A 22,755-nucleotide genomic window follows, 5' to 3' on the forward strand; every position below is an offset into this window, starting at 1 on the left:
GTCTTGGCCCATCTTGCAGTACAAAGGCGATCTTTGGGTCGAGAAATTCAAAAACTAGCAAATGATGGGATTAGATTGGATGAGACCGAAGAAAGAGGTATAACTGCTTATGCCTTAGCGCAATCCTCCCTTGTTGCGCATGTTAAGGCTAAGCAAGACGAAGATCCGTACTTAGTGAAGTTAAAAAAAGGAGTCAGAAACAAAGAATCACTGTTTTCACTCTAGGAAGTGACGGAGTTTTGAAGTTGAATGATCGGTTATGTGTGCTTGATGAATATGGTCTTAGAAAGGCCATAATGGAAGAAGCAAACAACTCGAGGTACTCTATCCACCCAGGTGCTACCAAAATATATCTGGACTTGAAAGGGTTGTATTGGTGGAAAGGCATGAAGAAGCAAGTAGCAGATCATGTGGCTAAATGTTTGAATTGCCAGCAAGTCAAAGCCGAGCATCAGAGGCCTGGTGGCCTAGCTCAAGATATAGAAATACCACAGTGGAAATAGGAGATGATTAATATGGATTTCGTAGTAGGTCTACCTCGCACATACCGTAAGCATGATTCAATTTGGGTTATTGTAGACCGACTGACAAAGTCCGCGCATTTCCTACCAGTAAAGACGACAGATTCCGCAGAGCAGTATGCGCAGTTGTACGTCAAAGAAATAGTCCGATTGCATGGTACTCCAGTTTCAATCATATCTGACAGAGGCCCTCAGTTCACGGCGCATTTTTGGAAGGCATTTAAGAAAAGATTAGGTACCAAGATCAATTTGAGCACTGCTTTCCATCCACAGACCGATGGCCAGGCAAAAAGGATCATTCAGACACTCGAAGATATGCTGCGAGCATGTGTTATAGATTTTGGAGGTAATTGGGATGATCACTTGCCACTTATAGAATTTGCTTATAATAACAGCTATCAGGCCAACATTGGTATGGCTCCTTATGAAGCGTTGTATGGGCAAAGATGTAGGTCTGCAGTGGGTTAGTTTGAACCAGCAGAGGTGCCATTGATTGTTCCAGAGTTTGTTTGTGAGGCGTTAGAGAAAGACTGAAAATGGCTCAGAGTCGTCAAAAGTCCTATTCTGACTAGAGGCATCGTGACTTAGAGTTCATGGTTGGTGACAAGGTGTTTTTAAAAGTTTCACCAATGAAAGGAGTTATGAGGTTTGGTAAGAAAGGAAAACTTAGTCCTAGATTTATCGGACCTTATGAAATTCTAGAAAAGAAAGGAAACGTGGCTTATGAGCTAGTGTTGCCCGTTGAGTTGTCCTCTGTTCATCCTGTCTTTCATGTGTCTATGCTTAGAAAGTACATTCATGATGAGTCATATATAATACCTGCCGATACCATAGAAATTAAAGAAGGCTTGACTTATGAAGAGGTACCTATAGAAATTCTCGATAGGCATGTAAGAAAGTTGAGAACAAAAGATTTAGCATCGGTAAAAGTTGTGAAGTAATCATGATTCAAAAGAGGCTACGTGGGAGGTCGAGGAGGATATGAGGAAGAAATATCCATATTTATTTGAGGAAAAAGGTATGTGAACCTAAGTTTGGTTTGGCATTTATATTGTAATTATTAAATACAAGTTAGCATGTGTTTATGTCCTTACTAGATTATACTTAGTTGTTGAAGTAATTTAGTTTCTGTCAGAATATATTTAGTTATTAAATAATTTAGTACCATGCCAGAGTAGATTTAATTCATTAAAGTGATTTACTTTTGCTGAAGTATTGTGCTTTAGATTTTGGTTGGTTATTGTGGTACCTCCTTGCCGGAGTGTGAGTAATTAGTTTATGAGCTGTGTATGGTGCCTATGAATGGCCTGTTATGGTATATTTGATTGTTGTTGGTTTAGTTGTGTGGTATTGGTAACAGGGATATCTTTTTTTGGATAGTCCAATTTACAAGGGAAATTCTGCCGAAATTTTTGAAAATTTAGGGAGTTAGCCAAAATTTTGAGTCCCTTGGAAGAGTGAATAGTGCTAAGAAAGGTTCAAGGACCTAAGGAGTGATTGTTAGCTCAAGAATAAGGCCCTAACAACATTCGAGCACGAATGTTTTTAAGGAGGGAAGATTGTAACACACCTCAAATCTATAAAAGTTTCAAGACACGCTAAATATAGAATATATTTTATTTTTTCATAATCTTAAATTATACTTCTATTACGGATTTAAATCCTTGTGATTGATTTTTGAGTTATTTTTTTATTTATAAATAATTGGATATACAATTAGAGAAATATTAATAATTTTAATATTATTAATTATTAAAAGTGGATATCATTAATTATTAGTTAAGTGAAAACAAAACAAAACAAAAATAAATAAATAAAAGCAATAAAACAAAACAATAGGGGGACAAACCTACAAGCCCATAAAGGGCTGTTGGAACCAAAAAGGATTGAAAAATCCTTTATACGAAAACAGAAGAGCCTTCTGTTCATTCTCACGAACAGAGAACCTCGAAACGGAGGCAGCAATTCCAGCGAATTATTTTACGCAGACAACACGAAAATTCTAGGCTTCTTTACAAATAACTAGTTCTTGAATGCAGGTATGTAAAATTTCTTATTCTCAACTATCCTGCAGTATAAGAATTGGATAGTTAATTCCCTTATTTCTCTATATCAACAATAAATCTCATATTTAGGTATGAAACTTTGAAATTAATTAAAATGCACTGGTTGTTGTAGAATCAATTATTTGACGGGTATAAATTGGACTGGGGCCTACGTATTGCCTCGAAAAGTTTTGAGGTGAGTTGATATAACACTTTACTAAAGTGGTTTAACTCACAAAAGCACACATACAAGGTGTTTTATGAATTGCTTAAAAGAGTTTATATGTACTTAATTGGAGCGAGTGAGTACCTATTAACTTAGAATTGTTCTAGCTAAAGTTTAGATGATTTATTATAATACATGTGCATAAATTTTCAGATTTTTGTGTTATTCTTATATGCCATTTTCATGTTGAAAATTCATGAAGGAGCAAGAATCTTTAGATATACTTTTGAATATTTATTTCATTCTTATACCATGCTTTACAATTAAGGATACTAGTATGAGTATGTATAGGATGTTTCGGAAAAGATTTAGACTTGAAAAGTCACAAGAAGAAGTTTTAGAAAGAAAAGATTTTTTTTTTGGGATTATCCTCTATTCTGAGAAGGGGTCATCGTCCATGCCGAGGGTCCTGACCAAGGCGTTGACTTTCTGAAACTACTTGTGCCAAAGTAGGGAGCACACAAGCCAGGGGTCTCGTTGCTGAGAATTTGCCTAGCCAAACTAAGGTATGGCACATGAGTGCTGAGAACCATGAAGCGAGTGGCACCTCGTGGATTAGGCCTATTCGATCAGGTTGGGATCAAACCCGTGCCGATCACACTGTGACTGAGACAGAATTAAGTCAGGATAGTTAGAACTCCCAAAGTATAAAGTAAAGTATTTTTTTTTTAAAAGAAAAAGAAAAGAATTTCTTTTAGAATATTCATAAACTGCTATTATGCAATTATTTTAGAATTGTTCTTATAAGCTTTATGTTTTACATGCATTTAGAATCTTTGCTCGTAATGTATATGTTATTAAAGTTTCGTCCCCTGTCGTTGAGACTCACTGAGTACAATGGATGGTACTGACGTTCTCTTTTGGGAACCTACGTTGGTCTGCGGTACAACATAGGAACCGGTTTTGCAGGCGAGCAGGCTACGGGTTAGGACTTCCCTCACTTCTAGTGCTATTGGTGAGCTCCGCTTTTGTTCGTGGAGTACTCCTTTGAGTCGTCATTATTTAGCTGTTTCTTTGTTGACTTAGAGAACTGGCCAGGAAATCTCATGTCCTGAGTAGTGCGTCAGTTTATCAGTAGAGGCTTCATAGACACAGTCGGTGGGTTAAGATTCAGATATTTTTGATAATAACTTAGCAGTATTTCAGTAGTTATTACGAATAAAGTTTTGGAGTTGATTTATTTTAAATATTTAAATTAATCAAAAGTATTTGGTTAAAGTATTGCCTTGTTGCATATAAAGTTTGAAGTTAGAATAGATTTGATAAGCACAAATGGTTCGCTCGGTCATGTTTAGTGATCGGGTGCCAGTCACGGCTTGTTTAGAAAATGGGTCGTGACAATCAATGCCAAAACGAAAAGGAAGGAAAAACGATAATCCAGGCTAGAGCTAGTTACTCCCCGTAGCAAGAACAATATTATAAATGACACTGTATAGCCGTTATAAAAATAATAGCCAAAAAAATATATTAAATTTGTATATTTTTTGTATATATATATACATTCTGTATGTTATATACAAAAATTATAGTACAAGTTTTATACACTTTCGGTTACCAATAAATAGTTTCTGGCACGATTTAAAAGTGATAACACCCCTTCAAATGACGAGTTAAATTCATGTATAGTCACTAACTTTACCCACTATAACAGTAGAGTAACAAAACTATTTTTGACTCATTAAAGTAATTGAATTATGTATGAATTGCTCGAACAACAATAACAACAAGCCCAGTAATTTCCCACAAGTGGGATCTGGGGAGGGTAAGATGTACGCAACGTTACCCTACCCTGGAAGGGCAGAGAGACTGTTATGAATTGCTCCAAAAAAAAAAAAAAAAAAAAAGAACGGGAGCTGCAAGTCCTGTTCAGGCATCAAACATCCACTATAAACTGCAAATCTGATCTATAGTAAAACCAAAATTAATAGGCTCTAAAAAATTTCTATTTCCCCAGTCCAGTCTAGGAACCAGCTGAACTAGAAGCCATGGTATTTGATTTTGCTATACAAAAGTAAGTCATAACTGTACTAATCCCATCTAAGAAGGGTAAAACAAATGTGGCCAGGTTTATGATAAGAGTGCACCCTTGGACAAAAATGAATGTCACATCTAAGGTTGGTGAATACTATACAACAGCTATTTAAAGAATAAAAAGAATGATGAGACACAAGTTTGCTCTGCCATATTGTAAGGACCTTAACCCATCAGAATGAACCTAAAAAGGTGAAAAGAATCAGATTCTGAGGTAAACCATAACTAAAAGCTTTATGATGCACATAACTCTAGCGCCTTTAGTCCAAAAGAAGTATATAAAACAGTGTAAGTCACAGAGAACCTAAATGAACAAATCAAGCTTTCTCATAGCATTAATTAAGACCATGTAAAATGTGATAAACAGCCGTCAAACAGACTGATAAAACCGTAGAGATAAAAAAGAGGAAGTTTACAACCAGGAAAATACCTCAAGATAAAAGGACAAGTCCAAGGTACATAGCTCCACAAAGAAAAACAAATGATATCATTCCCCTGCACAACAAATGAGCAAATGATGTATGACCGCAAAATGTGAGAAAAATCAGATCCTGTTTAATGCTATGACTAACCAGAGAACTCCCCAAAAAATACCAGCACAACAGCACGGACAAAGTTCAGCAAACTTCTCAGCATCACTTGTGTTCACTCTTCGAGATATTAAATCATCATAGATATCTGCAATGTCATATTTGTTAGACCATGTCACATTCCGAATGCAGAATTTTATTATTCCACAAAGAGAAAGGATAGTTCGTACCATATACTGAAAACAAGCTGTTCATAACACCTGCAGTAAATGAGAGAACCCATATAAGCAACACAACAGAATTGTAAGGGAGAGAAAGGAAGAAGAGAAGCACATACCTATGAAGAGAATTACGTAACGAAGCATACGAACTTCCGTTTGTATTTGCAGAACCCAAATTCCACCAATGAAAATGATAAATCCTGGAAAATCCAGTTTGTTGAGATCAATGACTAAACATAAAAAGCAGTTATAAATCAAGTACTAAAACTTATCAGGATAGTGAATGTACAAACCGATGCAAAGTCCTCGAAGTGTCCACTGTTCAAGAAAGTAAAGCAAGTTAGATTACACAAGTAAAAAGTACAGCTTGAGATATAATAAGTTTAAGGACTTGATTATTTGCTATCATTGTACAACACATAAATGCAAGTTTTTCTTACTTAGTTTCATACATTTTTTGCAAGGAAGAACACGATAAGCAAAGCGGCAATAAAACAACCAGCAGCTATCATTGCTGTGAGAACATATGTCGACGCAAGTATGAGAACCATTCCCCAAAAAGACGAACCCAGATCTTTAGGCAAAAAACAAAAAGAGAGCACAACAATAGTCAGTGAAAGAAAGGTTGTCAGCACTGAAATAGACAAAGCAAACTATAGTAGATGAGCTAACTTGAAATGCATATCAATTTGGAACTTAAGCGGACACTTCATTTTGTCTTTTAGGAAATGAAAGCTTAAAGTTGTATTGGAAATTGTTTCAAGGAAGAGAAATTACATCCAGCAGGCAAGATAAGCCAAGAAACACCTCCACGGGTCTGTGTCACTCCCCCCTCATTGGCATGAACTTCTATGCCCACCACCTGTACTAGTAAACCAGAAAAAGTGTGGTTCAGAATATAAAGACTACGAACTTATTATAATATGTTGTATTGATCTGGGGAACCATCCATCATATGTTGTTAGTTTTCCTCTTCCTCTATCCTTTCTGTTTCTAGCTTTCATTTTCTATAGGTAAGGGCCATTGCCAGCCATTCCACTATTTGTACATTGTCAGTTTTCCTCTTCCTCTATCATTTCTGTTTCTAATCTTCCTTTTTAAAGATAAGGGATGCAAGCCATTCTTTGGATATGTCGAGATAGCCAAGCCAGCTTAACCATTTCTCTGAACTCAGCTTCAAGCCTTATGTAAAAGGTGGCCTTATTTTTAGGCTTTTTATTTGTGAACTTTGTTGGCACATTTGGATCCTTTTATTTAAGGCCTTGTTGGCCAAATAAATGGCCTTGTATTTTGAGAGGATGTGGCCAATTGTTGGCCAAGCATTTCTTTCTTCTCTTTCTATATAATGAGGACTCTCTACTCATTTGTAAACACACCAACAAGACTTGTCTACAATTCTTGTTTTTTTCTTTTTTCCTTTATTAAGAGTGTTTTGTATGAGAGTTAGTGTTGGGAAGCACTTGTGTGAACCCTTTCTTTGGAGTGATCTTGTGAGGTTATTCTCTTAGGGTATTTGGGATTAATTAGAGTGTTTACTCTAATTTTGTACTCTCTTTTGTTCTCTCATTGTTATAGTAAATTGCTCCTCTCCGCTTGTGGACGTAGGTCACTTTGATCGAACCACGTTAAATTTGTGTCTTCTTTATCTACTTTAATTGTCGTTGTTATCAGCTTCCATTGTCTTTGTTATTGCCATTATACCGTTGTTTGGCTATATTCTGCACTACCCGGGTTTCCGATCCTAACAAATTGGTATCAGAGCCGGATCTAACCGGGTTAGTTTCAATAGCCAAAATAACTCTAACAAAGACCTATGTTGAGAAATTTGATCGAAGTGCAAACTTCGGAATTTGGCAATTAAAGATGGAAGCTATCCTAATTCATGATGACTTAGACTTGGCGTTACAAGGAAAGGAGAAGAAGCCGGATAAAATGACGGATGAAGAGTTTGCCATCATAGACAAAAAGGCAAAAGCAGGTATCATTTTAAATCTCTCAAATGAGGTTTTATGTGAAGTTTATGTAGAAACCACAGCTAAAGGTATGTGGGAAAAATTGAAAACCTTATATATGAAGAGGACAGTGGAAAATAGACTTTACCTGAAGCAGAAGCTTTACACAATTCGTATGGGTGAAGGTACCTCTATTCTCTCTCATCTTGACACTTTCGATTCCATTCTTATGGATTTGATTAATATAGATGCTGAAATTAAAGACGAGGATCAAGCCGTGTTACTGCTTTGTTCTCTACCCCCATCTTTTAAGCATATAAGAGATACTATATTTTATGCAAAGGATAATATCTCTTATAAGGATATTAAATCTATCTTAAAATCAAAAGAACAGATAGATAGTGATATTACTGGGGAAACTAGTGGAACTTAAGCGGAAGTTGGCTTGTTTGTTAGGGGCAAATCCGACTCAATATCCAGATATAATAATTTAGAGTGTCGCTATTGTCATAAGAAAGGTCACAATATCTCTGAATGCTATAAGCTGAAAAATAAAGAAAAGCATAAGGAAAGGAAAAATGAGCACAAAAATACTGACACTGTCGAAGCAAGTGTAGCAACTGATGAGATTGAAGGAACTATATTTTTAGCAACTGAAACTAGTTTCAGATTAGACAATAAGTGAATTTTAGATTCCGGTTGTTCATATCATATGTGTCCTAGCAGGGATTTGTTTTCTACATATGATTCAGTTGCAGGTGGAGTTGTCCAAATGGGTAACAATGTTACTTGCAACGTTATTGGCAAAGGTACAATTCGGTTTAGAATGCACGATGATGTGGTGAGAACTCTCACCGATGTTAGATATGTTCCTGAGTTGAAGAAAAATCTCATATCTTTGGGAACTTTAGAATCCCTTGGGTGCAAATTCACTAGTGAAGGTGGAGTTTTAAAAGTTTTTCAAGATGCTCTTGTAATCATGAAAGCACACAGATCTGGTTCGTTGTATACTTTATTGAGCTCCACTGTTATAGGCCATACTGCAGTTTTGGTATCAAACAACTTGTCTGATTTTGATGGCATTAAATTTTGACATATGCCCATTGAGGCTTTTGCGGAGAAGGTGAAGCAAATTTACTATATCAGCCAAAATTAGGCCAAGGTGGAGATTTGTAAAAGGTGGCCTTATTTTTAGGCTTTTTATTTGTGAGCTTTGTTGGCACATTTGGAGCCTTTTATTTAAGGCCTTGTTGGCCAAATAAATGGCCTTGTATTTTGAGAGGATGTGGCCAATTGTTGGCCAAGCATTTCTTTCTTCTCTTTCTATATAACGAGGACTCTCTACTCATTTGGAAACACACCAACAAGACTTGTCTTCAATTCTTGTTTCTTCCTTTCTTCCTTTATTAAGAGTGTTTTGTATGAGAGTTAGTGTTGGGAAGCACTTGTGTGAACCCTTTCTTTGGAGTGATCTTGTGAGGTTATTCTCTTAGGGTATTTGGGATTAATTAGAGTGTTTACTCTAATTTTGTACTCTCTTTTGTTCTCTTATTGTTATAGTAAATTGCTCCTCTCCGCTTGTGGACGTAGGTCACTTTGACCGAACCACGTTAAATTTGTGTCTTTTTTATCTACTTTAATTGTCGTTGTTATCAACTTTCATTATCTTTGTTATTGCCATTATACCGTTGTTTGGCTATATTCCGCACTACCCGGGTTCCCGATCCTAACACCTTCAATACTTACTACTAAACCATTTCTTAAGTTCCTCACATCTTGTTAATCCTTTCTTGTTCTGCAACTAAGCCATCACGGTGTTTGTCGTGTATTTAATATGCTAATTCTTGGAAAAATAAAAGAAAGGAAGGAAATAATAGAAGTTCATTAAGGTTTTATAGCTAATTCATTGATACAGTGTATAAAGACGATTCCTTTGTCCCAACAGAGTTCTATTTTTCCTTTATGGATTATCCCACTAGTGCACCTTTCTAAAGATGAAAGCTTCTAGGGGTATAATACAGGTTATACTATAGAGAAATATTAGTTCCGTCTCATTTTAATATTGATCCTACCATAATATTTTCCTCTAAACTTATCATTATGAATTAGTAGATCTTTTAAAGTATATAGGACTTCTTGAGAAATTCTGGAACTCGAAAATCTCTGCAAGATTAACACTCAAAGGGCTTCTCAAGATAAGAAGTTGTTAAGTTCATGCATGAATTTAAGTATCAAGTAGCCATGCTCAAAACATAAGGGAATAATAGAGAAATTTGAACCAAAACAGAAAATGGTCAAATTCATCTACAACTACAATGTTGGAATATCTAGTCTAGGTTCAACTTGATCTGCACAACAGTTCAAAGTGAATGTTAACATGTGATATAAATTGAGTCTTTAGAGTTTCTGAAATAACTGACACCTATATTTCTCTGTCTAAACATCAGAGAGCAAGCAATTAACCAAATGCTAGTAAATTGCAGAACATATATATACATTGAAGTGAAGCTGAAAACTATCACTTATTATTAGAATGGAATTGGATTGATATCCGAGTAGAAGTACAGAAGCTTTGATGAGATTCCAAAATCATTTTACATCTAAAGTGTAGAGGAGAGAGATTATTACCTCACCACATGTGAGCTTACAAGCAATTGCATGGCTTAGTTCATGAAGAAACACAGTGATGAGCTTGAAAGGTGTTATAATAAATGTTCTCCATAGCTGTTATTCAATTATTAAAAGGAATTACAAGCAAAAATGAGTACAAAAGGAAGAATCAGTCAATTATTGAATAGTCAAAATTCAAATAGAAAGCAATATTATTTTCCATGACAAAAATTACGTACGTAATTAAGATATAAAAGGAGAAGTAGAGAGAGAGAAGGTTACGATAAAAATGAAGACGGTATAAACACCAATGGTGACAAGAAAGATGACTTGATCGTTGTTACAACAATCCTTAATCTCCCAATTCGCCTTCATTCTTTTAATTTCAGCTGTAATTACCTGATATTTTATCCAACACAATCCTTCAAGTTTCAATCGATCCTCGATTGCAGGCGTCAAGAGGTAGGGTTTTTTTTTGTATATTTTTCACAGAATTGAAGAGGCTAAGTTTAATTGGTTATAGTTTGTGCATTGTACGTAACGGTTATAACAATGTGAGAGACGCCAGAAGGAGGCGGCGTTTGCTGGTGCAGCTCCTCCCACTGGTCGGCCGATGACTCTACGTCGTCGTTGATTTTTCCGAATTGCTGCCTTTACACCAGCAGAATTTTGTTGCTTTTTTTCCGGTCACATTGTTGACGAAAACGGCAGATCCAACCTTCGTTTTTGCCGCCTTTATTTCTTGCTCCACCTGGTCCACTCTAAGGGCGGCAATAAGGTTGGCAAGTGAGCCGGGCCCGATCTTAAGTGGGCTTCGTGGGCTCGGTCCTAAGCGGGCCGGTCCTAAGTGGTCCGGTTCTAAACGGTCCCGGGCTTCGCGGGCTTATTGCTGGAATCGGCTCGGGACCGGGACCACGAACTAACGGTCCCGGGTTAAGTGAGCCGGTCCCTGGCCTAAACGGGCCCAACAAAAACTTTCTATTTTTAATTTTTTTTTATAGAAGTTAGAGAAAAAAATAGTAATAAAGATATATAAGCTATATTCGATTTATATACTATATATACATCTTAAAATATATATATCGATTTATATCCTATATATACATCTTAAAATATATATATACTATATTATATATACATAATATACATCTTAAAATATACTATATATACATCTTAAGATATACTATATATATATAGTATAGTATAGTAGATCTTAAGATATATATACATCTTAAGATATATAAGCTATATATATATATATAGTAAGATGTATATATAGTATATCTTAAGATGTATACTATCGAATATGACTTATAAACTATGTATATATATTATAGTATATATATAGTATATTATAGTATATATATACATCTTAAGATATATATATATATATATATATATATACACACACACACACACACACACACACATATACACTATACTATATATACATAGTATATTCGATATACTCAATATACATATATATATATATATATAAGCTTATATATATACTATACTATACTATATATACATCTTAAGATATATAAGCTATATTCGATTTATATACTATATATACATCTTAAGATATATATATATATATATATATATATACACACACACACACACTATACTATATATACATAGTATATAAGTCATATTCGATAGTATACATCTTAAGATATACTATATATACATCTTAAGATATATATATACACACACACACTATACTATATATACATAGTATATAAGTCATATTCGATAGTATACATCTTAAGATATATATATCTTAAGATATATATACACACACACACACACACACACACACACACACACACACACACGCACACACACTATACTATATATACATAGTATATAAGTCATATTCAATAGTATACATCTTAAGATATATATATATACACACACTATACTATATATACATCTTATATATACACACACTATACTATATATACATAGTATATAAGTCATATTCGATAGTATACATCTTAAGATATATATAATACATATAGTAAGATGTATATATATTATAGTATAGTATAGTATATATAGTATATCTTAAGATGTATATATAGTATATCGAATATAGCTTATATATATCTTAAGTTGTATATAAACTTATATATATACTATACTATACTATACTATATATACATAGTATATAAGCCATATTCGATAGTATACATCTTAAGATATACTATATATACATGTATATCTACTATACTATACTATACTATATATATATATATCTAGTATATCTAGTATACTTAGTATATCTTAAGATGTATATATAGTATAGTAGAGTATATATATAAGTTTATATATATATGTATATCGAATATAGCTTATATATCTTATGAGATGTATATATAGTATAGACTATAGTATAGTATAAATATAAGCTTTTATATATATATATATATATATATATATATATATATATAACTATACTATACTATATTATACTATATGTATAACTTAAGATATATAAAAAGACAAAAATATTGTAAAAAGATATTTAAATCAATGCGTTATATTTTTATTATAGCTTTAAAAATCATGGCAATATCTTTCTTAGTTTTCCTCCCCCCTATGGAATGAACACAACAAGGTGCTAATACCACCATTGAGAAGAAAACGAAACTAATCAAGATGTGCCAAAATACAAGTTACATATTAATTTACATGGTATCTCTTACAAATTTCATAAATCCTTCAAGGTCCGGAGGAATTTCCGTTGGTGGTGGCGGAAATGAAGCTTGGTCATCACCGCTTCCAGGCGAAGCATCATCCTCCGTAAGTTCAGCTAGCATTTCTTCGTAAGCTTCGTCTACCTTTGGTTGTGATTTAGCAAGTCCAAAATTTCTTCTTTCCGAACGGATCCAATCTCTGAAAAGTATTGATTTTTCCAAGCTCTCCCTCATAGACGCTCTATAATCACCGAGTTGAAGTCTTGCTTGACTGAAAGCGCTCTCTGATGCCACTGTTGAAGTTTGAATAGTTAAAATATCTCGGGCCATCCTTGAAAGAATCGGAAAGTGTTTTTCTTTGTCTTTCCACCATTCCAAAATATTAAAGGAGTCGTCGGGATTCACTTCCTCAATTCCCTGTGACAAATAAACTTCAAGCTCATTTAGTTGTGAAAAATCACTAGTACTAGAACCTTGAGAACCCCTGAACCCTGCCCAAGCACTAAGTGCTCTTACTCCCGCAGTTCTTTTAGATGATTGAGAACTAGAAGAAGAAGGAGTTGGAACATTTGGTCTAGCATGATCTAATGCAACTTGATAAGCATTATAAATAGTTTGAACATTTATTTTAATTGAGGCTATTGCGTTCGGAAGTTTAGACAACTCCTCATCTTCAAGTGCTAAACCATTATAAACAGTTTCATACCAAAATTGAGGACCTCCTAATTTCATAGTAGGATTTAACAATGCAGCAATACCATAAATAGGGGAAATAGGGAAAAAATATTTTTTAAACTTTTTTCTCATGGAATCAATAGCAAGTTGATAAATTTCCCCACCCTCTGAAAAATGATCAAACAAATTTGCAAGTTCTGCAATATAAACATAAACAGTTAGAAATAGTAGGATAATATTGCCCAGAAAATTCATTTGTAGCAATATAGAATTTTTCTAAAAAATCTACAAGCATTTTAACATTAGCCCAATCCGCATTTGTAAGGTGCTCATCATCATCACTTACATGAGCATTAAACGTTGAGTTTATGGGGTTTCTATATTCATATGCAACAACTAAACTTTCATACATGTAATTCCATCTAGTTGGACAAGGTTTAGGAACCTTTCTTTCTCTTAGGCCAAATTCATCGCATCTTTTAAAATATTCTCTAAGTCTACTTCTACGGTTTGAATAAAAAATCCAATTAAGAGCCATTTTAACCTTTTCAATTTCAACATTTAAAATTCGCATACCATCACCTACAATTAAATGGTAAATATGACAAATACATCTAACATGAAAAATGTTACTAAATACAGGACTTAGTATAGTGGTAAGCAAGGCTACAACATTTGTGTTACTAGTAGCATTATCCATTGAAACTGACATTATTTTATCACTAATGCAAAAATATCTACAAATATCCGCAATCGTGCTAGAAATAAACTGCCCTGTGTGACGTGAATTAATTATTCTATAAGCAATAATGCGCTTTTGCATTATCCAATGCTCATCAATCCAATGACTGGTAACAGTAAGGTAATCACAGTCATTACCACTTCTACCAATATCAGTTGTAATAGCAAGACGACAATTTATATGAGTAAATAAATAGAAAAATTTTTGTTCATATTCATGTTTATATTTATAAATATCACTCTTTACGGTTGTGCGAGGAAAACCTTTATAAGTAGGATTATAAACTTTTCTAATATAATGGGCAAAGTGGGGGTTAGAAGAAAAACTATAGGGTAAGCACATAACAGTAACTATTTTTGCCAATTTTTCCCGATCTTTTTTTGGATCATAATATAAAATACCACCGGTAACAGTGTTAATTCCCGGTTGAAATTGATTTGACCCAGTACTAAGGTCAGCCTGACTAGGTGCACTTGTCTCCTCAGCCAAAACTTTCATACGAAAATATCTAGCTTTATCCTGAGGGTGTAGCAATATGTGTCTAGTCAAACTTCCCGTCCCCTCCCCTCCCCGCGACTTCCAACATATTGAAAAACTAACTCTTTTCCACAAGTTTTACATTTAACCTTATTTTTTCTCTTAGTTGAGTAAAAAATTACCAAACAAGAGATGTTTCTGCCCGTTTAGAAGGTTGTCTAGAAAAAGTAGGGGCACTAATAGGAGGGTCAGACGGGGGATCATCTGGATTATTATTAGTTGGGTTAACTTCAGGAGCAGGACTAGTGGGTGTATCGTCATCCGGTTGCGTTTCATCAAAATCTATTTCTTCATCATTATTTTCATCAATAGTTGGATTACCATAAAGAGTATTCATATATTCATGGTTTAATTGTTCACCGGGTGCAATATTATGGAAAAATTGACTCTCGATAAATTGTAATAAACTATTATCGCTATCAAGAATAGGAGGTGTAGGACGGGTAACAGGTTTGGGTCGGGGAGCCGGGGAAAGTGGAGGAGGAACAGATTGGCCACTAGATTCACCACTCTTCGATTTTTTCTTATTTTTACTAAACATATTTTTTAAGGAATAAGCCATCTTAATTAATCAAGCAAAGTAAATAAAACAAACAAAATTATAATATTAAAACTTAAGAGTTGGAACGAGTTTACCGAATTGTCGAACAACTTGTTGGAAATTGATTATCGTTGAAGACTTCAATTCACCAACTTCACAATTGTTTCACAAATTGTAACAATAAAGTAAGAAATAGTAGCAATTATAGAAGTAAATTAGAGAGAGATTGTGATAGATTGATGATTTTGTAAGAAAAAATAAAATAATGATGGGGTATTTATAGTTAAAAATAGAAAAAAAGTGTAATTATAAAAAGTTTGGGATTAAAACAAAGTTGGGGTGGGGGGGTTAAATGGCTATTTTATAAATAGCCAACGACTATTTTTGACAGCCCAACAGCTAACTTTTTTTATAAAAAATAGCCGTTGGGACCGTTTGGCCCTCTAAGGGACCGGGCCCTGGCGGGCCTGACGGGCCCTAATCATAGGACCGGTCCACGAGACCGGACCAGGCCCGCTACAACCAGACCAAACAGTCCTGGCCCGTTTAGCCGTTTGGCCCGCGGTCCCGGACCGGTCCCGGACCGGTCCCGGGCCTGGACCGGCCCACTTGCCAACCCTAGTCCACTCTAATCCAACACTCCTCTCCACCTCAGGGAAGTCCATATTTTTCTTTTTTCTTTTTTAAATCTTTTTCCTTTTTTTTCAATTGAAATCGATAGATTGTATTACTATTACCAATAATAATAATAATCTATATTTATCCATATCTATCTATCTATCTATCTATCTATCTATACTATATTAAAAATACGAAAACCTTTAGCGAAATGCCGTTCGCTTTTTTTACCCTTTAAAAATTAATTTTACGATGGACAAAATTATAATTTAATTTACGCTCTTAATATTTAGGACTTTGAAATTGATTTGATAGTATAACGTTGAAAGTGTAGTCACCCGAACATGTATTTGGTAGTATATGTCTTATATTAAAAAAACCCTATAAATAACCGAAAAAATCGGAAATAACATAAACCGAATTGATTAAAAACCGACTTAATTGATTTGATTTGGTTATCTTCAAATGCCTTACTGAATTATTCACATATTAATAAATTTCATTAAAACAACATGAATGTCACTTTTTTAATTAATTAACTTGCATCTTATTTATAACAAGCCTTTTCTTTGGTATCCTCTAAATTGAAGAGTTAATATTAATTAACTAAATCCTTATCTCTCAATCAACCTAGTTAAGAAGCTATTAGATCGGTAGCCCTAGCTCAAGTTACTTACTCCTGCATTATTATGTAAATCAAACTTTACTTTTTCCACGAGAAAGCATTGGATGTGAATTTGAAATTAGAAGTCTATATAAAATTATTCAAATAATTATCTAGTGTTATTTTATAAGCGGCATTAGTATTTAGTTAACATGTCTCCCTTTTATAATTTGATAGCTTTTTTATTTTATTCAAACAATGAGCAACTCTTTGATAAGATAATTAAAGAGTGAGTGTGTACGGTCAAAACCGATTCTCAGTCATAATGGCCGGTCGAGACAATGACGTTTCAATCAAAGGGTATCCACATGACAAGTTCGGACGAATTCCGAAGTAGGACGTCGAGTTTCGCGAAATAAACGGCAAAACTTAATATCAATCAAAGGGTATCCACATGACGTTTTATTGTGCTTATTTTTCTAATTCATTTCAGTCTTCCCGTCCATCATTCCCATTGTATAGCAAAAATACATGTATTGTCATTTTGTATCAAAGAGATTCGCATACCCTTAGAACCATATTTAAATTTAACGTTATCCGATTTTTTGAGTAAACAGTTTGGCGCCCACCGTGGGGCTAAGGGTAACAGTGATTGTTTGATATAAATCTACAGTACACTCAAGCTCACAACTTAAAAATGGCTCTACCTATCGACCTCGAAGCCGGCCTTCAAGATGAAACCAACAACTTGGCGCCCGGGGCCGGAAGGCTACCTGACGACGGCAACGAGGCTTGAATCGAAGAACCCGAAATTCGAGCCGAAGTACCATTGGATATCAATTCACAAATAGCTCTAGAAGCGAATCATCGTTCTGAACCGGAAAAAAAGCATTCAGGGCGGTGCTCGACCCATAGCCCGAGGCACCTACAACACGGGGAAAATCGGGGTCAGCTTGCGTATAATTTTTGAAATGTTACAAGGCCAACAAACATCGATAGCTCAGTTGCAAAGCCGAACTCATATGCAAAGCGGGCCGAACTCCAATCCGCTTCTTCGAGAAGTCACCCCCAGAACAGAGCCCGACGTAGTGAAATCAAACGAGCAGGAATCGGGGACCACTCCTGAAATTGCTAAATTGCTCGAGGAACTCACAAAACGAGTCGAAGCCAACGACAAAAAAATGAAAACGTATAACGCTAGGGTCGATCAAATCCCGGGGGCTCCGCCAATGATAAAAGGGCTCGATTCGAAAAAATTCATACAAAAGCCTTTTCCCTCGAGCGCGACCCCAAAACCAATCCCCAAAAAATTCCGTATGCTCGAAATTCCCAAATATAACGGTACGACCAATCCTAACGAACTCGTCACCTCCTACACATGTGCCATCAAAGGAAACGATTTAGAGGATGATGAGATCGAATCCGTGTTGTTAAAAAAGTTCGGAGAGACTCTCGCAAAGGGAGCAATGATCTGGTATCACAACTTACCACCAAATTCCATCGATTCTTTTGCCATGTTAGCAGATTCGTTCGTAAAAGCACATGCTGGTGCCATAAAGGTTGCAATAAGGAAATCAGATCTCTTCAAAGTGAAACAAAGGGGTAACGAAATGCTGAGGGAATTCGTATCCCGATTTCAAATGGAACGTATGGACTTGCCACCGGTCACAGACGATTGGGCCGTACAAGCTTTCACCCAAGGACTGAACGAGCTAAGTTTGACAGCATCACGTTGGCTGAAATAAAATTTGATCGAGTACCCAGCAACAACTTGGGCAGATGTACACAACCGGTACCAATCAAAAATCAGGGTTGAAGATGATCAATTGGGAGCTCCGTATGGGCCCGTACGTCAGAACCACACAACCACTAAAAATCAGAGGGAAATCAACAGAGAACAAAGGTCGAACAGAGACCGATACCAACCGTACGGCAAAAATCGGATGAACAACAGTTCAGCACGTGATGCGGTTCGGAACAACCGAAAGACTGATCGGGGACAAAATTCTCGAGGACTTATGAGCAAGAGCAGCTTTGATAAATATGCCGAACCTATAGAAGTCCCTCGATTATCGGAGTATAACTTCAACATTGGTACATCCGCTATCGTATCGGCCATCAGACGCATCAAATACACTAGATGGCCTCAACCCATGCAGGCTGATCCTGCCCAAAGGAATACTAATCAAATGTGCGAATATCATGGCACCCATGGCCACAGAATAGAAGATTGCAGGCAACTAAGAGAGGAAGTGGCCCGCTTATTTAACAAAGGACACCTTCGGGAATTTCTGAGTGATAGGGCGAATAACCATTTTAGGAACAAGGAATTTGGCAAGCAAAACGCGCTAGAAGAACCGCAACACGTCATTCACATGATCATCGGCGGCGTCGATGCCCCTCAGGGACCGATGCTTAAACGCACTAAAACATCGATTGTGAGGGAAAAGCGATCTCGAACTCAAGATTATACACCCATAGGGACTTTGTCCTTCAATGATGAAGATACAGAGGGAATCATCCAAACCCATAACGATGCACTGGTAATATCCGTACTCATGAATAAAACTAAGATTAAGCATGTGTTAATTGATCCAGGTAGGTCGGCCAATATTATCAGATCGAGGGTCGTAGAATAGCTCGGCCTGTAAGATCAGGTCGTACCCGCAACTCTGGTTCTAAACGGATTCAATATGGCATGTGAAACCACCAAATGTGAGATTACCCTAACAATAAATGTGGCCGGAACCATCCAGGAAACAAAGTTTCACGTGATCGAAGGTGATATGAGATATAACGCCCTTTTCGAAAGGCCGTAGATCCACAGCATGAGAGCCGTACCCTCGACCCTACACCAGGTCCTCAAATTCCCAACATCGGGAGGTATCAAAATAGTGTACGGAGAACAACCGGCCGCAAAGGAAATGTTCTCTGTCGAAGAAGCAAAATCAATATCCTTGTCTTCGCCGATAAAAGGATCAAGTTCAGAAGGAGACACAATCGGAGAGCAGAGCGCCAAATAGCAATCACAGACATCGGCTTTGACCCAGCCAGGTAAGCAGAACATTAGAGAAGAAGATGACGACCAATGGATCCCTCGATCCTTCGTAACCCCCGATGATTTCGATGCCACCAAATCAACAATTGAGGAACTGGAGCAAATCATACTGATCGAACACTGGACCGAACGAAAGGTATACCTGGGAACGGGTTTGAGCCCCGAACTCAGGAAAAAACTCATTCAATTTCTTATCAATAACATCGACTGTTTTTCCTGGTCCCATTTAGATATAACAGGGATCCCGCCGGACATAACAACGCACCAGCTAAGCTTGAACCCTAGGTTCAGACCGGTGAAGCAAAAAAGAAGGCCCCAGTCTGAGGAAAAGCACACATTCATAAAGGACGAGGTAACCAAACTTCTCAAGATAGGGTCCATTCGGGAGTTCAAATACCCCGAATGGTTAGCCAATGTAGTTGTAGTACCTAAAAAAGGAAATAAACATAGAATGTGTGTGGACTATAAGGATTTGAACAAAGCATGCCCCAAAGATTCCTTTCCACTGTCCAACATCGATCGCATGATCGATGCCACGGCCGGCCACGAGATCCTTACCTTTCTCGATGCTTATTCCGGGTATAATCAAATTCAGATAAACCCGGACGACCGGGAAAAGACTTCATTTGTGACCCGACATGGAACGTATTGTTATAACGTAATGCCCTTCGGGCTAAAAAATGCAGGAGCTACTTATCAACGCCTAGTAAACAGAATGTTCGAAGAACAAATAGGTAAAACAATGGAAGTCTATATTGATGACATACTAGTTAAGTCCCTGCGCGTAGAGGACCATTTGGCCCATTTGCAGGAAATGTTCGAGATTCTGCGGAAATACAACATGAAGCTCAACCCTGAAAAATATGCTTTCGGGGTCAGTTCGGGCAAGTTCCTCGGCTTCATGGTGTCAAATCGGGAAATTGAGATCAACCCCGACACAATCAAGGCCATCGAAGACATCACCATCGTAGACAGCGTGAAAGCTGTACAAAGGTTAACGGGAAGAATTGCAGCCTTAGGCCGGTTCATTTCAAGATCATCAGATCGAAGTCACAAATTTTTCTCCCTACTCAAAAAGAAGAACGACTTCGCCTAGACACCGGAATGCCAACAAGCATTACAGGATTTGAAACGATATCTATCAAGCCCACCACTGCTTCATACTCCAAAAATCGACGAAAAACTATACTTGTACTTGGCGATATCGGAAGTCGCCGTAAGCAGTGTCCTAGTTCGAGAAGATCAAGGTACGCAATTTCCCATTTATTACGTAAGTCAGACCTTAGGAGAAGCGGAAACTAGGTATCCGCACTTAGAAAAATTGGCACTTGCGCTGGTAAGTGCATCTAGAAAGTTAAGGCCGTACTTTCAATGTCACCCCATAAGTATATTAACCACCTGCCCACTCCGTAATATTTTACATAGGCCCGAATTATCAGGCCGATTGGCCAAATGGGCCATCGAACTCAGTGGGCACGATATCGAATATCAACCCCGTACGGCCATAAAGTCTCAAATTTTGGCAGACTTCGTGGCCGACTTCACACAAACCTTCATACCCGAAGTCGAAAAGGAACTCCTTTTGAAATCAGGTATATCGTCCGGGGTATGGATCCTTTTACGGACGGTGCTTCGAATATAAAGGGGTCCGGGTTAGGCATAGTTTTGAAACATTCCATTGGTAACATTATTAGGCAAGCTATTAAAACTATCAGATTAACTAACAACGAGGCCGAGTATGAAGCCATGATTGCAGGTCTCGAACTAGCTAGAAACCTGGGAGCAGAAATCATTGAGGCGCATTGTGACTCTTTGCTGGTGGTGAATCAAGTAAACAAAACCTTCGAAGTCCGAGAAGGTAGGATGTAAAGGTATTTGGACAAATTGTTTATCACTTTACACCATTTCAAATAATGGACCATACGACATGTTCCATGAGAACGGAATAATGAGGCCGATGCTCTTGCAAATTTGGGATCGTCGGTCGAGATAGATGATTTGAGCTCGGGGACTGTCGTTCAACTTTCAAGATCGGTAATCGAAGATGGGCACGCTGAAATAAATTCTACTAGCTTAACTTGGGATTGGAGAAACAAGTATATTGAATACTTAAGAAACGGAAAGCTCCCTTCAGACCCTAAAGATTCCATGGCCCTACGGACTAAAGCTGCTCGATTCACGTTGGCTGCGGACGGAACACTATATCGAAGAACATTAGATGGACTGATGGCAGTATGTGTGGGTCCGGGAGATACCAATTACATCCTCCGGGAAGTACACGAGGGCACTTGTGGCAATCACTCCGGTGCCGACACATTAGTTCGAAAAGTGATTAGAGCGGGGTATTATTGGATCGATATGGGCAAGGATGCAAGAGAATTTGTTCGTAAATGTGACAAATGTCAAAGGTTTGCGCCAATGATCCATCAACCCGGAGAGCAACTTCACTCGGTCCTATCCCCATGGCCATTCATGAAATGGGGAATGGACATCGTCGGCCCTCTGCCATCGACCCCAGGTAAAGCCAAATTTATTTTATTTATGACTGACTATTTTTCTAAATGGGTTGAAGCGCAGGCGTTCGAGAAAATAAGAGAGAAAGAAGTTATAGACTTTATTTGGGATCATATCATATGCCGATTCGGGATACCCGCCGAAATAGTGTGTGACAATAGGAAGCAATTCGTTGGCAGCAAAATTACAAAATTCTTCGAAGATCACAAAATAAGGAGGATATTATCAACACCATACCAACCCAGTGGGAACGGTCAGGCCGAATCAACGAACAAGACTATTCTTCAAAACCTGAAGAAGAGATTGAACGACGCAAAGGGAAAATGGAAAGAAATCCTGCCCGAAGTCCTTTGGGCATACCGAACAACGTCAAAATCCAGTACAGGGGTGACCTCATTCTCCTTAGTATATGGTTCCGAAGCATTAATACCAGTCGAATTCGGTGAACCTAGTCCCAGATTTCGATTCATGACTGAAGAATCAAATAACGAGGCTATGAACACCAGCCTTGAATTATCGGATGAAGGACGAGAAGCTGCCCTCATCCGATCGGCCGCCCAAAAGTAACGAATCGAAAGGTATTATAATCTAAGAACTAAACTTTGCCATTTCAAGCCCGGGGACC

General features: G+C 36.9%; 1 protein-coding gene across 1 annotated transcript; it reads right to left on the bottom strand.

Annotated features, from left to right (window-relative positions):
- Positions 1–4,691: 4,691 nt before the first annotated feature.
- LOC104115956 (uncharacterized) lies at positions 4,692–10,621 on the bottom strand. The gene is made up of 10 exons (XM_009626703.4): positions 10,419–10,621; positions 10,155–10,250; positions 6,352–6,436; positions 6,027–6,148; positions 5,868–5,892; positions 5,691–5,774; positions 5,584–5,613; positions 5,396–5,501; positions 5,254–5,318; positions 4,692–5,007 (listed from the first exon to the last, which is right to left on the bottom strand). The coding sequence occupies exons 1-9, from the start codon at positions 10,509–10,511 to the stop codon at positions 5,255–5,257; spliced, it is 705 nt and encodes a 234-aa protein (XP_009624998.1). The 5' UTR covers positions 10,512–10,621; the 3' UTR covers positions 4,692–5,007; position 5,254.
- Between the last annotated feature and the right edge of the window lie 12,134 nt (positions 10,622–22,755).

This window comes from Nicotiana tomentosiformis, chromosome 2, assembly GCF_000390325.3.
Source record: "Nicotiana tomentosiformis chromosome 2, ASM39032v3, whole genome shotgun sequence".
Classification (NCBI taxonomy): domain Eukaryota; kingdom Viridiplantae; phylum Streptophyta; class Magnoliopsida; order Solanales; family Solanaceae; genus Nicotiana; species Nicotiana tomentosiformis.